This window comes from Phlebotomus papatasi, chromosome 3 (genome assembly GCF_024763615.1).
Source record: "Phlebotomus papatasi isolate M1 chromosome 3, Ppap_2.1, whole genome shotgun sequence".
Taxonomy (NCBI): domain Eukaryota; kingdom Metazoa; phylum Arthropoda; class Insecta; order Diptera; family Psychodidae; genus Phlebotomus; species Phlebotomus papatasi.
In genome coordinates, this window is record NC_077224.1 from 33241081 (window position 1) to 33257899 (window position 16819).

The following is a 16819-nucleotide window of genomic DNA, read 5'->3' on the forward strand; positions in this document are numbered from 1 at the left end:
CAAAAGGTGTAAATTTAATATTAAAAAATGTTGATTTATTTTTACACCTAAAAAGTGTTAAAGTTATGAGGAAAAAAAGTTAATCGCACCCCCGTATTTTCTCAGTGATGGAATAACTGCAATATTTCATGTTTTTTCTGTAATTCATGCCCGTCTTAATTTTTTTTCAAATTCTTTTAATTTTAAACTTTTCAAAAGCTTACGAATCCCTATTCAGTTACAAAAAACCGTTCAAAAAATTAAACACTTGAGATGGGATATATCCAATTAATTAAATATTCATCTTGAGCCCGTTAAAAAGCTCAATGAATTGCAATTTCTCATAACATACAAAGTTGGCTTGACCGCCGCGAGAGGCGAAAGCATCATGTTTCTTATGTGAATAAGTGAGTAAACTTACAGCAATGATCAAAGTGATGATGTTCCATTGTGGACGTAGAGTATAATTGAGCGAGAGGCGATGAAGCTCTGCAAGAGATCATTTAGTTAGTCAAGAAAGCCTAAGTCCAAAGATGGAAAAAAAAATTACTTTATTTGAAAGGAATTATTGGTCCCTCGATGATCGAGATCGTGACAGAGGCAGGCAATCACAAGTGCTAGACACTCAATATCGCCAAAAATCTTCCACCACTGTGTTGTTGTGAGGATGGCAAACATCATCTGGGTCACATTGAAGGCATGCCTCCAATTATGATAAGTCACATGGCGATAATTTCTCTTAACACTCAATAACCACCTACAGAGAACCTCGGTGTCAATGTTAAATCGATCAACGAGGGAGAGATCGTAGAACATCCTTAGAGAAGCCAGGAGGGTGTCACTGTCCTCCATATGGATGTCATCAAAGCGAAAGTCGTGCAGCTTAAAGAAGGCCGCCGATGGAACTTTAAGTCGCTGTTTTGGGTGAAATATATCAACCAATATTATACATTATTTGGAAGCACAGGAAATAGCAAATTTTAATGGTTTTTTTTTTGACATGCCAAGAACTCACCCTCAATCTGATGGCATCGTCAATTGAGGCGGAAACATGATAACTTAGAACTTCCAGGGTGACACTCTGTTTCGCCATCGCGACCACCGCCTTCTCATACATGTGAGTATTGTGAATGCCCATGCCACAGAAGATGGCAAAAGCCTCCACGAAATTCTCGTCATTTTTTGTGAAAATCAGATCATTGAACTTATTCACTAGTTGAATCACCCCAATTATCTGGCCCAGTGAATTCTTTATAGCCATGCACAAAATTGATTTATGCTTAAAGGATTGCCCATCATCAGCACTGGGATCAAAACGATGATCCTCATAAGCGTTGGGAATATTCACAGTCTGCGAATGATCAGGATGAATCGTCAAATGATTTATTTGCGATAGGAAAATTGTTAACTCACCTCTCCAGTCATTGCTACGAACCCTGTAATACCCACATTGATAGGAAAGCGACTCTCATACGGACTAGTTCTTGATTGACTATCATCCTCACTGAGGTCATTCGGCTCAAAGTCGAACACCCGCGAGAAAGTGCCTTTGGACGCTTCATGGACCAGCAGAATCTGTACCCTCTGACACTGAATAAGACTTTGCATATGTGTGAGTATTCGGAAAACCATATACTCAATCGTACTCTGCTCCTCAAAGATCATTCTGGCCAAGTCCAAAAGCACCTGATTTCGCTTCACCTCCAGCTGAGATTTCTCATAGAGCTGAGCATTTCGCAGACCAATGCCACAGAATTGCAGGTAGCGGATGAAAACCTATCAAACACAGAATTTATAAATAAAACAGACATCTTTAATTTAAACAACGGTATAAAAGTTTACTTCCCAAGTTTGTTTAAGTAATTCAAGTACAGAATAAAGTTATAGATCATCATTTCTTGAAAAGAAAAGGTTCATTTCAGACCTCTACCGATCCTTTTTGGGGATTTTCAAAACGTACATTTCAGCCCTTTGCTAGTTCGAAGGTATCAAATTTTAATAATGTTAACTTCTGGGAGGCAAATTTCAACTGTCAAAGCAGGATCTTCTTCCTCAAAAATAACTCCAAACTCAGCCTCGTAGAAAACATCTTACACTGGAGTGAGGTGTTTTCCCTACCATAAGAAACTGGCACAGTACTTTCAGGCAAGATTTTCTATATAGCAAGTTTTATCCTTCGCATCCAGTTTGTCGAAATGAACGTAACCGGTTTCTCTTTGGGAAGAATGTGCTATTAATTATAATTCGTTCTGACTTTCTCTCCCGAAGTATACACTTAAGTGTTACTCAATTTGAAAATATGCGGATGATAATACTGTAGCATGAATGCTGCAGGCCCCACAGCAGAACATGCTGGCGATCCCTGCATCGCTAGCCTCCCGGAGAATGAGCCCCATTTCCCATTCCAAGAAGGCCACGAACACCGACTGAAGAGCAGTTTCGATTGTGCCTCCGGAATAACTCGTCGGGTACTCACAACCCCATCTAGCGCAACTACAGCGATATCGTAACTGGAAGTTAGCCGCCGTTATAGCACCCCTCAAAGTTACCGCCTCATCTGAACAGTGATTGGTACCGTTGGCTTAGAAAAGTCTTCGTCAGGATGGACTTTCTCCCTCCAACTCCACCAGGCTCAACAGTTCTACTACACTACTTTGTTTGTGTTACCGCATGGCATCTTTTGCTTAGATTAGAGAAAAAGATCACATTTGCCCAAGTACCTTATGCCGGCTTCAGACTGGTGGTTTAGCCCAGTTCCCGAAGGTCTAAAAAATCTAAATAGCAAGCAATTTTATTGATTTTTAAAAAAAAATTAATGAATCATTTGCCCTTATAATCTAATCCTAAACAACAATTTTCTAAAAAATCGTGCCTGATTAGGAATTAGAGGAGTTAAGCCAGATGGCTAAGTCTTAGGTTTGAAGCCCGTATTACAGAAAAACTATTCTTTTGTACCATGCTTCTTTAGCAGGGATTTCTGTCAACCTTTTTATTAGTAAGACTAATATTAACATTCTAACCTTCTAAAAATTTCCACTTTGCACATTTTACAAGTTCTTAAATTTTCAAAGTTGAATTTTCTTTCATTTTTAATAGATAGGTATAGGCAAAAGTGCCTATGCTTCGTACGATCCCAAACTTCGTACACTGAGAAAAAACGGGGGTGCGATTAACTTTTTTTCCTCATAACTTTTTAGGTGTAAAAATATATCAACATTTTCTAATGTAAATTTTACACCTTTTTAAGGGTAAAATTAACATGAAAAAGGGTAACTTTAACCCCTAATATACCTAAAAAGCATAATATTTACACCGATTTCGGATCAATACTGCAGGATAAAATAAACATTTCCGGAATGTTATTTTAACTTTTTCGGATTTCGCTCATCAGTGTAATGACAAAGTTTTTCCTATGTTTTTCAATAAATATGACTCAATACACCCATATTTTAAAAACTACGGAAAATACCCAGTTTTCAAAATAAATTTCGGAGTCACATTTATTGAAAAATTTAGGAAAAATTTTGTCATTACGAAGCTTGGGATCGTTCGAAGCATGGGCACTTTTCCCTACTTTTGTCAGTAAAGGTAATATGTAACGTATTCAGCCATTAAATAGACATAATAATAGTCTAAAATCATTTGTTTTCTAAATAAATTTGAAGTTCAAAAAAGTAAATGAATTTATTCAAATGAAATTGAGTAAAATGCATGCGATTTAAGTTCCAAAACTTTTTATTAACCTTTTCAACTGTTATGTAAAGCGATTTTTGAACACAATCACAAACTTAGGATTAATGTTGTTGTAATTTAGCACCATTGCATATGAGATTCGGAAACATAAAACAATAAAATTAGTTTATGTTTTGCCATGAAGTTGAGAGTTTGCGCTTTCCCGCTGGGAAAAGCACTCCCACTGTATCTGAGAGGTAGCAACAAAAGGACTCTCAAATATTTCCTCATGAGCCAGGGGACATAAAAGTGAAACACAGTGCCGTAAACTTTCCAAAAGGGATTAAAGTTGAAATGTGATATTAGAAGTATGTAGAAAATCCTCATGAAACAAATTGATTTTGAGGGCAGGAGGAAGTTCAGTATTGCTAATATTTTTCCAGGAATGTTTGCAATATTTTTGTGCAGAATATTGATGTCCTTGTTGATGCACTCAACCATTTGCCACCACTATTCAATAGCACAGATCACCCATTTTTCCATCAATCGAAGTGGAAAAAATGTGTCAGGGAAGCATCACAAAAATTGTATATGATGCACATAAAGTCGACTATAAAGTTAATATTTCGGTAAAAGACGAATATGTGTATATACGAAACACATTGTGAATTTATGGCATTCACTAGCAATAATTCATGATTTAACTCACACATTCGACGACGGACAGTGTTGCAGAATGTTACAAAAAATCATTCCGGAAATGTACATCTGATATGACATGACCCCGGAAGCCCCGGAAGCAAATCGTGAAACAGTTATAAATACATCAAAAAATTGCAATTGTCACAAAAATAGCTCAGTAAATTAAAAATAGCATTTTATTTTAAAGTTCATTGCTTTACTGCAAGACTCCAAACAAAAAAAACGGATTTCATATGTTTGGGGAATGAATAATTTCTTATCGCTAATACTACATCCAGGTTTAAAACCTGTTTACAAAACAAAAGTTATATGAGCTTCAAACCTAAGGTTTATCCATATTGTAGCTTTACTACTCTAATTTCTTATCAATCATAATTTTTTAAAAATTAAATTCAGGATTGGATTATTTAAGATAAATGACCTAGGGGAATGTTGGCATGGTTCGAACAGAGTGAACCTTCAAACAACGCAAATTTTCTCTTTGTTTGCATAGAGCTAGTCCGTCATTTCTTAGCCATAATATAGGTCATTATTAAGGTCATGAAACGAGATGAGAAATGGTAAGTCAGCTCTTTACAAACAAAGAGAAAATTCACATCGTTTGAAGGCTCACTCTGTGCGAACCATGCCTACATTCCCCTATTAGGTTCTCAAAAAGCAATAAAATTGCTCGATATTTAAGATTTGGACACCTTCGGGAGCTTTGCTAAACCCCTATTCTGAAGACCGCTTTATTCTGGGTTGGATATAAGGTTCCGAATCCAGAAGAACACATTATTGCAGACGCGTACGAAGTGCAATTTTTGCTTTGAGTGAAGCCTTAAAGGCTAAAAGACTGCACATGACATGAGAAAGTACTTTTATAGCATGACAATACTGGAGAACATGTTACAAAACCGAAGAAGCAGGTGTGTGATGCGAAGTGGTTTACACATAGAGTTTATTAGTATGATTCGGAATTATTCCAAAGATTTAAATTTTGAAACAGGATTAAACACATTATCTTTTTCACGCGAAAATACAGAAATTTTCTCTTTGTCTCTTTTACAATTTTACTGCTTAGTGGAAATTCTTTTAAATATAATGTAGAACAGCGCTCAACGGTTCTGTTTGAATTTGAATATAGTCCCCTATAGAGTAGTATTGCAGTCACCTTCGTATCTATGCTCGCTGGGATAGAAGTCGTTACTTTAGGTGTAACGTCTTGAGGAGGGCTATGCGCATGTCTATTCCTTTCAGTCTTTCGTGAACAGTCACCGAGTGCGTTTGGGTTGCGCAGGGGTTAGCCCTCCAATGGGTAAAGACAAGTCTCCCGCGAGTTCTAGAATAAGCGAGTTGGTGGCTCGTCGCGGAATAAATAAGAATAATCCCTCGGTTTAATTAATTTATCTTCAATAATTTGAAAAGTTTTTAAATATTAGAAAAATACATGAACAAAAATGCAAAACACTGCTAGTCGGAATAACTTCGGTCAAATGATCTACTTTACTACAGTATAGGACAGCTTGACATGCTTAAAATGTTTAACATTTTCCTGTTAGCTGATGTGTTAAACTCGTACTTGAATGGTACATTTTTATTTTAATGAAATTTGGATTTTTGGAAGAATTATCCAAGGAATTATCTACAAAAAATTCGGCGTATTTTACACCACGTTCTTTATTGTAAAATAAGTTGTGATCAAGGTAACAAAAAAAATCTACCCTTCAAATACGAGTTTAATTCATCAGCTAACAGGAAATATTTAGCTTTTTAACGTCAGATGAATATAATCCGAGAAATCTTGTTCACTGAAAAGGAACTTTTTTCAAAAAAAAAGTCTCCGAAAATTAGGACTCACCGGCTGAATTTTTAACCCTCTAACGGTGTTTTCTTTAATATGCGAAAAAAAAGTTCTAAAACAATGTTTTCTAGGATAATTATGATCCAATAAAGTCGAAAAAACCATCCATTCTTCATTATCTCTTTTAGTTTAGGCGCTAGGTGAGAAAATATAAAATTTTTTTGAAACTCTTTTTGCTTCTAAAATTCACATTTTTAGTTTTTTCAAATTTTTTAAATAAAATATACAAAGTAGAATGACATATCTTTCAGTAAAAAATAAATGTATTTTAGTCATATATCTTTAAATCGGTATTTTTATGGAAATTGGGAATGAGTTTTTTTGCACAAATTTTTTTTTTTGCTTTTTCTCTGACCTGTCACACAAAACTGGGAATAGCGACAAAACGAAGAGTCAAAATGAGTTCAAACTTTCAAGAGATGTTTATAAGACTATTACCGAGGACACCCTAGCATTTTTAAATAAATAAAACCTTTATTGTCGCTGTAAATGTGATTTTTGTGAAGACCGCCTGGAGGCGGTCTTACCCGTTAGAGGGTTAAGATTTTTAAATAAAAATGTCAGAAAATACTGTTTAAATGTAGAACTTTTGTATGCTTAGGAACTTAAATAGAAATAAAAATTTATTATAATAATAGAGAATATCTGGTGTTTTCCAGTCTTTTTGACCAACGTAAACTTTTAAGTAATCTATAGTAAGTACAATGTTCGTCCCCTTGGATTTGATTTTGTTATATGAAGCTTTAATAAGAAATATAATTGACAGAATTAATAAATATTCAATTCAAATTGCTGTCCGATACTGAAAGTTGATAAATCCCAAAGGATCATCGAACTTAATTAGAGGGATCAATGGCTATTTATATTCAAATAGTATCTCTATAAATATATCACTGCAAAGCGCCTCTACAAATGAAAAGTAAACGTGGAAACAGAGGGTTTTGCACAAATGCCCATTAATTTGTCCTTTAATTGAATTGTGCTGTCGCGATTGTTTTCACAAATATTTAATCCCACCCTCGCAATCCCAAGCGCATGTGGCAAGTGACAGTAAACAAATAATTTAGGCGGTTTTACCCGTTGGGGTCCTTTCTCAACAAAAGGATGAGAAATTAGGTTAAAAGCCGGGGGATTTCACCAAATGGAAATAAAAAAAAGGATTCTTCCTTTCTTGTTCAAAAAGGATTGCTTTAAAAAAAAATAGGCACAAAGTATAACAAATGTGGAACAGCCGAAACAGCCCTATAATATAGTTTTTGATGTGACATTCTTGAAGCTCGATTATTTATGATCATTTATTATCCCAGCTGATACACCATATATACCAGTAAATTATTCATTTATCCGCATTTCATTTCTGAACTTTTTTTTCCGTGGTTGATGCGGCAAAATCGCGACGGTGACAGTTTGCGAAAGAGTCAGGAAGATAGCTCCTGAATAATAAAAAGTGAGTCCAGTGGAAAATTGCAAATCGATATGCTGCATCATTCTGTGGTGCGCTCTTTTCAGCTTTTGCTGTCTCTTGGTGAAAAATTCAAAAGAAAATTCCCCCATTCTACCTTCCTGAAAAATCATTAATTACGGAGACAAATTTCCACAACCCTCTCATCGAAATGAGACCACAATTCAGATCAAATTCTCAAGAGTCATTCACTCCTTTAGCCACAATATCCAGTGAAATTGTGAAGCGTAACCTCTTCAAGAGTTCATTCAATTTCCAAATATATGCGTATTTCTCATTTTGTTCATCGCTTTTCTCACACCCTATATATACCAAAATCTCGAAGTTAAGAATACTTTTCCCTATAGGAAAATCCTCACACATTCACCGATAAGATCGTCTTATCATTACCTCCCCCACCAAACTCTTCCTTTCCCGCCCATTTATTTGGTTTTCTTTGTGTCGAAATAAAGTTTATTTGGCAGAGCGAATCAAAATCACATCATCATCATTTGTATCACGAAAACCATCGCAACATCATGAAGACCTCCGGAAACCTCAGAGGATGGGAAAGGAAGAGTATTTGACTTGGAAAAACTAATTTGGTTTTGGTGGAGGACAACGTATAGGAAAACCACATAGAGCACATTCTACTAACCTTTTCATCATTCTCCGTGAAAGAATCTCCATTTAGTTTGTTGATGACTTGAGCTACTCCCACAACATCCCCTGTCACATCTTTGATCGGCATGCAGAGTAACGCCTTTGTCCGATAGCCGGTTTGTAGGTCTATCTCCCGATTGAAACGCTCATCCTGCAATAATGTGAACAAACCGTCATTGATATTATCGAAAGATATAATTCCTTGAATTAAAGTTCTCATTTGGTAGTAAATTTTTTTTAGACTTATTAATATTAATAGGGGCGCAATTCTAGCACTAGGTGAAGGTTTTAAAATTTTAACTTTCTACTTGCTTAGTCCTGGAATTTAAAGAATAACATTAAAACGGCGATAGACGCCATTTTAGGATCATTTTCAAAAAGTAGATCACATTTGACACTTTGAAAGGTTCAATGCACACACGTTGGAATATGTTTTTTCGTAAACATTATTATTTTGCAACATATTTTTCAGTGTTCTCAGTCTTGTAAAAATAACATTCTAATTTTTTATACATACAATATTTCTGTATTATTTTAGCTTCACCTTTAATTGTTTTTACATTACTCTAAAATATTCAAATCAAACTTCCCAATAACGTTCCACTTTTTTTTCCTTTGTGGTCATGTAATAAAAGGGAAAATAACTGCAAGTAGAACAAATCTCATAAAATTTTGAAAAATGTGGATGATTAATCTTCCACAAAAAAAACCCCAAACTTCACACCAAAATTAATGGCACACATATTGTGGCTTTCGATGCCCGATAGCGCTATGAAAAATAGTAAGCAATTATAACATAGAGGATAACAAATCTCAAATCGGCTTAACAACTGTAATAACTTTATCAAAATTTCTCCCACATGAACAGTGGTTGTATTCCACAATTTGAATCAGGATTTTATTGCTTCTATAAATAAAGAACATGTCGATGCCATTCATTCTTTGTAATATTTTTTATGCATTCTCCATAATTATTTAAATTATATAAAATATAGTTTAAAATACTTGAACTTATTCCTCTATAAAAATGAATTTAAACAAAGAGAAATTTTCTATGGAAATACTTTCTAACAAAAATGAGGTGAAATAAATGAGATACATTTTAAGGGGCGAGTGTCAATTAAATGGTCAAAAGAGGTCTACATTTTTTCATTGTTGAAGTCGATAGATAAAATTATCTAAGAATACACTATAACAATTTTAAAACCCAATTCGACGTATTTCCGAAGATACAGAGACGACAGAAAAATTCAGGCCAGCATCCAAAATCCAAAACCTTGAAGCGTGCTTTCTTTTTTCTTCACTTTTTACATTTTCTTAGAATTTGCGCGAAAGATATAAAAAAAACTTATGGAACGATCGCAATCAATAAAAGCCCAATCTATTCAGCATTTAATTGTCTTCGAGTTTAACTAAAATAATTGTTTAAAGTCTTTTTTTTTTCAATATGTTAAGTTCCCGCGACCCCAACAGGGATAACCGGTTGAAAATGAATGAATGAATATGTTAAGTTCAAAATTTTTGTCCCAAAAAATGCATCTTTTTTTCAAAAATTAAAAATAAAATTCCGAATAAACGATTTTCCTCGGGTTCTCTTAAGGCCTCTACACATTTTGGGAGCAATTTATGTCAAAAATTGCTTTTTGAAGGAAATTCCCTGCAGCGTTGTAGGGGGAAACGTCAAATTTCTGTCAAAAGCGCAATTTTTGACGAAAATTGCTCCCAATGTGTAGACGCCTTTAGTTTAATTAAGAAATACACTAATGAAAAGGAGAATGGTCAAATCCGGTCCCGGAATCGCCACGAACGGGACCTATGTCATTGGATAGACATTAGTATAGGTAACAACTTTTGTTCTGGGATCAATGTTCTAAACCATGGAGGAACAGTTTTAGAGCATAAAAACTATTTTTTAGAATGATGAAGAATGATCAAAAGTATATGGGCGCTGGTTCATCTTCATACAAAGATTAGAGTAGACGCATTTTGAAGATATTGATATAAGGTTGAGAAAAATGCCGGGACCCAGGACGATAAACGCCGGGAGTCCTTGTAAAAAAGGCCTTTATCCTTCCGAAAAATTGTTGTTTTGACTACGAATTATACAGGAACCACTAAAAAGATCTTAATGAAATTCGGTATAGGGTCAGTGTATATTTTAAACTTTTTATTTATGCATACCACCCCCTCCCTCCACCCTCCGTTCTGGTAGCCCTCATACAAAATGGGGGCACTTTACCTTATAACTCCTTTCTAAGACGATGTAGAAAGCTGATATTCAACAAGGGAACAAAGCTTATGGAAGACACTTCAACCATGTATGTTAATCCCCTCCTCCACCACCCCTTCTAGTAATCCTATACAAAATGAGAACATTTTGACCTCTTTTCTGAGAAGAAGTAGTTTGTTTGTAAAAGAATGAGAAAAATGAATAACTAATAACGTTAACAATAATTTTCTAGATTTTATATGCATTTATAGACATCTAGTCGAATTACAGCTTTCTGCCTCCTCTTAGAAAGGAGTTATAAGGTAAAATAGTCTTATTTTGTATGGGGGCTACCAGAAGGGATGATGGACGAAGAGTTTGGGCAGTATGGTTAAAAAGTCTTCTTTAAGCCTTGTTACCATGCTGTATTTCAACTTTCTATCTTTTCTCAGAAAGGAGTTATAAGGTGAAATGCTCTCATTTTGTATGAGGGCTACCAGAAAGGGGGACTGAAGGTGGAGATATTATACATGGTTTAAAAGTCTTCCCTAGGCTTTGTTCCCTCGTCGAATTTCAGCTTTCTACCTCCTCTTAGAAAGGAGTTATAAGGTAAACTGCCTCCATTTTGTATGGGGGCTATCAGAATGGAGGGTGGGGGGAGGGGGTGGTATGCATGGATAAAAACTTTAAGTCATACAGTGACCGTATACCGAATTTCATCAAGATCATTTTAGCCGTTCTTGCGTAATTCGTTGTCAAAACAGCGATTTATCGAAAGGATAAAGGCATTTTTACAAGGACTCCCAGCGTTTATGGTCCTGGGTCCCGGCAATTTTTCAATCTTATATCAGTACCTACAAAATGCGCCTACTCTCGTTTGTGGCGATTCCGGGACCAGCGCCCATATAGTTTTGACCATTCTCCTTTAGTTTTTTTTTATATTTTTTTTCTTAGACAACAATTACGAGCTGCAGATTTCCCGCAAAACAGGAAGTGCTGCGACGAGGCGCTCTATTGAACTACTCCAGAGGTGTGCAAAAACCGTTGAAACCGAATAAACGTCAAAATAAGTTTGTTCAGGTAACGTTTTGACCATTGACGAACAAGTTTCATTTGACGTTTATTCGGTTTCAAACGGTTCTTGCACATCTCTGCACTACTCATTAGTCCTGCCATTTTGAATTTTTTTCTCAAAAAAGTTATTTAAATACTTTAAATATGTATAAACATATACCAAAAATATGAAGAAGATTAGTCATTCCCTTCTTCTTAAACAAAAATCGCAAAAACAGCTAAGTCCTGGACTCTTAATTGACACTCCTCCTTAACACTATATATAATTGAATAAATTTCAATACGAAACTGTCATTAAGTGTAAAATTACAGAACATTTAATTCACAAAGTGTAAAATTTTTAATTTTAAAAGTGATAAAAATAAAGAAATACATTAATAATATTATATGAGATTTTTATCTCTTTTTTAACAAATTTAATAAAATTTAATAAAACAGGTTTGTTTTATTAAATCTCTTTTAATAAATTTTTTACCAGTTTATGCCTTTTATTGATCACATAATTAAAAACCAATCATCCACTGATATCAATTCATATTCCCTTTTATGAATAATTTAGCAACATTATAAATTTCCATAAAATATTCAATCCATTCTCAACATAAATGTTGTTCGGTGCATGATTTTAATATTCTCTGAATACACAAATTGCAGTAACATTTATTATCCTGAAACATTCCAAACCATAACTACTAATACCCTCCCACATTACCGCAGACAAAATGGATAAGGGAAAGATGTAATATTGTGGAGACTGATGAATTATTGTGCGTCTCATTGATGTTCATTAAAAATTTTCCTCACGACTTCGTCACGAGATACTGAAGGCAATTAAGGAACTGTTTCATCTTCTAGAGGACATATTTTCATGTGAAACAAGCTCGTGGATGAGTATATGCTTGTGAAAGATATGAATGGCAAATACCACGGCAGGATGCCACTGAAATTTAATACACGCCAAGAGTGCTATTCAACTTTCTTAGCACCAAATTACATCGACAATCACTGTGTTAAAAAATATTCCACGTGCACACGAAATATCCCGCAGAGAGATATCACAGGTAATTTGTGGGAACTAATGAGGAATAGAAAAGTTGAGAGAATTTGTCAGGAAATTGAATTTCTTTTCCTTCAACAGCAAATCAGAATTCAAGAATTCCTTTTGAATGACAACGTTACTTCCTGATTCCATCAATATTTGATTTTGGTAGAGTACATAAATCAGTACTAAATCTATTTCCTTCTATTTTGATGCAATTTTTTGTGTATAAAAAGTTCAGAAAGCGCATAAGAAAACTTTTTATCATTATTCTTGTGAGCATCTAACAAAAGGATATTACCCAAAATCAAGACAATCCAATATGTTATTCAACAAGTTTTTTTTTCCACATTGAGTGTCTAACTGATTGTAGTAGAAAAAAGTCCGAGGTAAAGGAAACATTGACATGGTAAAGCATCCCTTATAAGAAATAGAAAAGCACTTTATTCACGATTGTCCTAGAAATAGAACTCAATTGATATCGACAGCCAAAACAGAGTTGAAAATAAATGAAACAGAAAGAACGATATTTTTAATGCAGTACCTATGTCCTAAAATATAATAATTCAATCAATACTAAATATTTAAAGTTTCGCGAATAATTATGAAAGTTTTATTATAATTATGGAATTTTTAAATAAACGTATTTTGCCGTGAGTAATTATAATTGCTTATATAGCATCATTTTTCGTATGAGTCCATATATAGACCAAATTTTATTTTCACCAAAATTATTTTGTGTCGTTCAAACCAATTTTCGTCGTGTTAGTGTATTTTTCAAAATGGAAAATTTTTATTTCGTGCACTTAAGGGGTTTTTCTGAATTAAAGGGCAAAAAATTAGTTGAAAAAGATATGACCAAGCATCTACAATTTTTTGGTATATCCTTATACATATATAAAATAATTTAATATTTAACTTTTTCGTAAATAAATATCATAAAATCGTGGACTAATGAGAAGTTCAATGGAACGTCTTGTAACACCAGTCCTCAATTGATGAAAATTTAAAGCTCATTGAATAAATAAATTTTCAGAAGGCTTTTCAGAGTTAAACTAAAAAAAAAACAAAACATAAAAGCTCTTGAAATGGAAACTTTGTGACAGGTTTATCCAAAAAACAATGACTTTTTATCAGAATTAAAAATGAAATTTAACTACAGAAAAAATATATTTAAAAAAAATAGTTTTCAGCATCCACACTTCAGTTCAACTAGAAGAGATTTGAAGAAGAGAATAAGCCTTTGTTGTTTTTGTTGTTAACTTCCCAGCCAACTCAAAAAAAAATAGAAGAGTAATTAGTAAAGAAATCGTGCTTCAAAGCTTTCTATATTCGCACGAAAGCTCGAAAACCTACTCGGAGCTTTTTTGAGCTTGCTTTAGAAATTACTTCGAATCGGCTTTTGAAATTTTTGTTGTCATTCTTAGTTAATTTATCGATTTGATTTTTAATAATTCAGGAAACCCTCTTTAACTCTTTCGCATCTTTTGGATTTCTGGGTACCCGAAAGAAAATTTGAATATTCCGAGAAATACTATTCGGAATTATTTAGACCTGACAAAAATACATTTCTTGTGGATTATTTCAAATTATATAATGTCCAAATTGCGCAATATTCTCTGTAAGCCACGATTAATTACAGAGCAAAGATATTGTTGATCAAAAAATCGTGTTATAGTCTTGCTGCATATGCTGCGGTATCGAAAGTGTTAAAGCAATTTATACAATTTTCAAAATATTTCTTACATATGTTTTTTTTTCTTTTAATGAAAAGGTTTAACAGCAAAAAGAATAATCTATAATTTCAACTCTGTGCCTCACAAATGCAATTTCAGCACAAATTTCGGTTAGACTTCTGTGCTTCACTTTTCGAGAATATCTCTTGGACGCCTCTACCATTCCCATATATTATTTTTTACAGTCATCATCCATAAACAACTCCAGAGGCGTAGAATACACAATTTGGTTTGACAAATGTTGCAAAATGGATGAGGATAGAAAAGCATTTTCAGAGAGATAAAGTGCTAGAACGAGGCATCCCCTTGGGTTTTAGGGTTATATATGGCAATGTACAAGGCAATGTACTTATTCCCCAAGGGATACACTTATTGCCTCATCAGAAAAAAAATTGTAGCATCAAAAGAATCCCCAATTTGCTCAGTAAATAGAGTGTAAAGTATTAATTTTGTAGAATCGATGAGATAATCCCTAGAGATTCTCTTCTTGGCCCAATTTGAAATTCTATTTGTACATAAAATCAATAGAATGGTCTACCTGATATGCATCGGGAATATTCACTGGTTCTCCACTCTCAGCAACATGTCCAGCAATTCCTGTACCCCAGGCTACCCTGACTTCCTCTTGCTGTTCCATTTCTTCCAGCGTACTCCGTGGACACACATCGAAGAGCTTCGATACCAAACATCTGAAAACAAATCACCAAGATTTACATAAAATTCATGAAATTTTATAGCATGAAGGTTATATGTATATATTTTTTTTATTTCCTGTGTCCTCTGTAATCCTTGTATTTTTTAGGTTTACCACCAAAGCTTTTTGATTTCATCAAAAGAAAAAACAACTTGAAAAAAAAAACTACAATGCACGACTTTTCGAGTAATTTTCTTTAAAAAAAAGGATTAAACTTAACGGTTTTTATTTATGTTATAATACTTTGTCATCATGATGCCAAGTATTAAACAGGAGAGAGTATTTTGCATAAAATTTTAAAATTGAAAGATTATATGACGACCCTCTCTAATGCAAACGTCTATAGAAGGAAAGTAGCTTATCATAATGTGACATATGAAAAACTCACATATGGAGAGGTGGGGCAGTTCACCCAGCTGTATTTTTTATATACTCATTTAGCAAATGAATATGTCTTATTCGAACTATCCAAGTATAACCTATTTCTTTTGGGTACTGGCTATTTAAAAGTATACCGTATAATTCCTATGCATAAATTGTTCGTATAAGTGAATTCCCACAGAGGACTTACGAAATGTTCGTAAATCGTGTAATCCACAAAAGTTCGTAAAAGTACTTAAAAAAAATAATGTTTACTTGACGAGCATATTTTATTGTTTTACAACCATAAGTTTGTATAATTCTGATTGTCTGGAGAAACTTTACAAACAATTGACAAAATTTTACGAACATTTATTGTGCGTATGCGAATAAATGCTTGTAAGAGAACAAAAATGCTCATCAAGTGATTATGCTACAAACAATGTTTGTGAAAGAAGTACAAACTTTTACGAAATTTTTAGTGGCTTACACAATTTACGAACATTTCGAAAGTCCACAGTAGGAATTCACAAACATTTACGAATAATTTTATGAAAAATGTTTTTCTGTGGGTATTAAATTATTAAGCAAAAATGTAAAATTTTGGAAAATCATGCATGTTTGAAATTTTTGTCTTAGTAAAAGTTAAGAAAAACGTTTTTGTTACGTAAGGTTGCAACACTTACGAAGAAGTAACGTCATTGAAGCAATAAAATTCCAAGTTAAGTTACCCATAAGAATTTTGTTAGTTAAATTTACGACTTTTGAAATAATATTATTAGTGTAAAATTAACGTTTCCCTTACGTTTAATTTCATATTGGGTATGAAAGTGTTGGAAGTAATTCTTATCGTCACTGCCAACACTTTAGTTTACGATTTCTGATTGTAATTTTCAAACATGTCTAAGTTTTTTTTTTAATTTATTTTATTCTTATAAAATATTAAAGAAATGGTTAAGTAGTTAATATATTGTCATACTTTTTATAAATTTAATTTGTCTTTTCAGGGGAAGTTTTACAATTTTACTCAATAGTGTCAATAAATCGTTGTGTACCAATTTGGAAGTACTCCAAGAAATCAAATTTGCATATCGACCGGATATTTCACTTAATATTCTATTTATCAGCCCCATTTCTGAGAAAGTTTTCACTTATGGCCCATAACACCCAGGATTTCCATGCTCTGTCGAATTAAATTAAACATGTTGCCTTAACACTGGAATTCAAGTGGGAAAGAAACAATTATACTTGGAAATCATACATAAAGAGGCGTGAAGCCAAGTGTTGTTGAATTATGTCTCAAGGAGATTGTTCAAAATGAGGTTCTGTATTTTACAACAATACAAGAGAGAGTTCTTATCTGTCATAAACTTCATTTCAATTTACTGCATAACTTTATATTATTAT

General features: G+C 33.7%; 1 protein-coding gene across 10 annotated transcripts in view; it reads right to left on the reverse strand.

Annotated features, from left to right (window-relative positions):
* The window catches only part of LOC129805340 (dual 3',5'-cyclic-AMP and -GMP phosphodiesterase 11), a 111166-nt gene that overhangs the window by 8596 nt on the left and 85751 nt on the right, over positions 1–16819 (reverse strand). For all 10 annotated transcript variants that reach the window (XM_055853200.1, XM_055853201.1, XM_055853202.1 and 7 more), the window contains 6 exons: positions 14897–15047; positions 8296–8451; positions 1393–1755; positions 995–1330; positions 530–894; positions 401–468 (listed from right to left, as the gene is read on the reverse strand). In XM_055853200.1, coding sequence (XP_055709175.1) covers positions 401–468; positions 530–894; positions 995–1330; positions 1393–1755; positions 8296–8451; positions 14897–15047 — 1439 coding nt within the window. The remainder of the gene's footprint in view (positions 1–400; positions 469–529; positions 895–994; positions 1331–1392; positions 1756–8295; positions 8452–14896; positions 15048–16819) is intronic.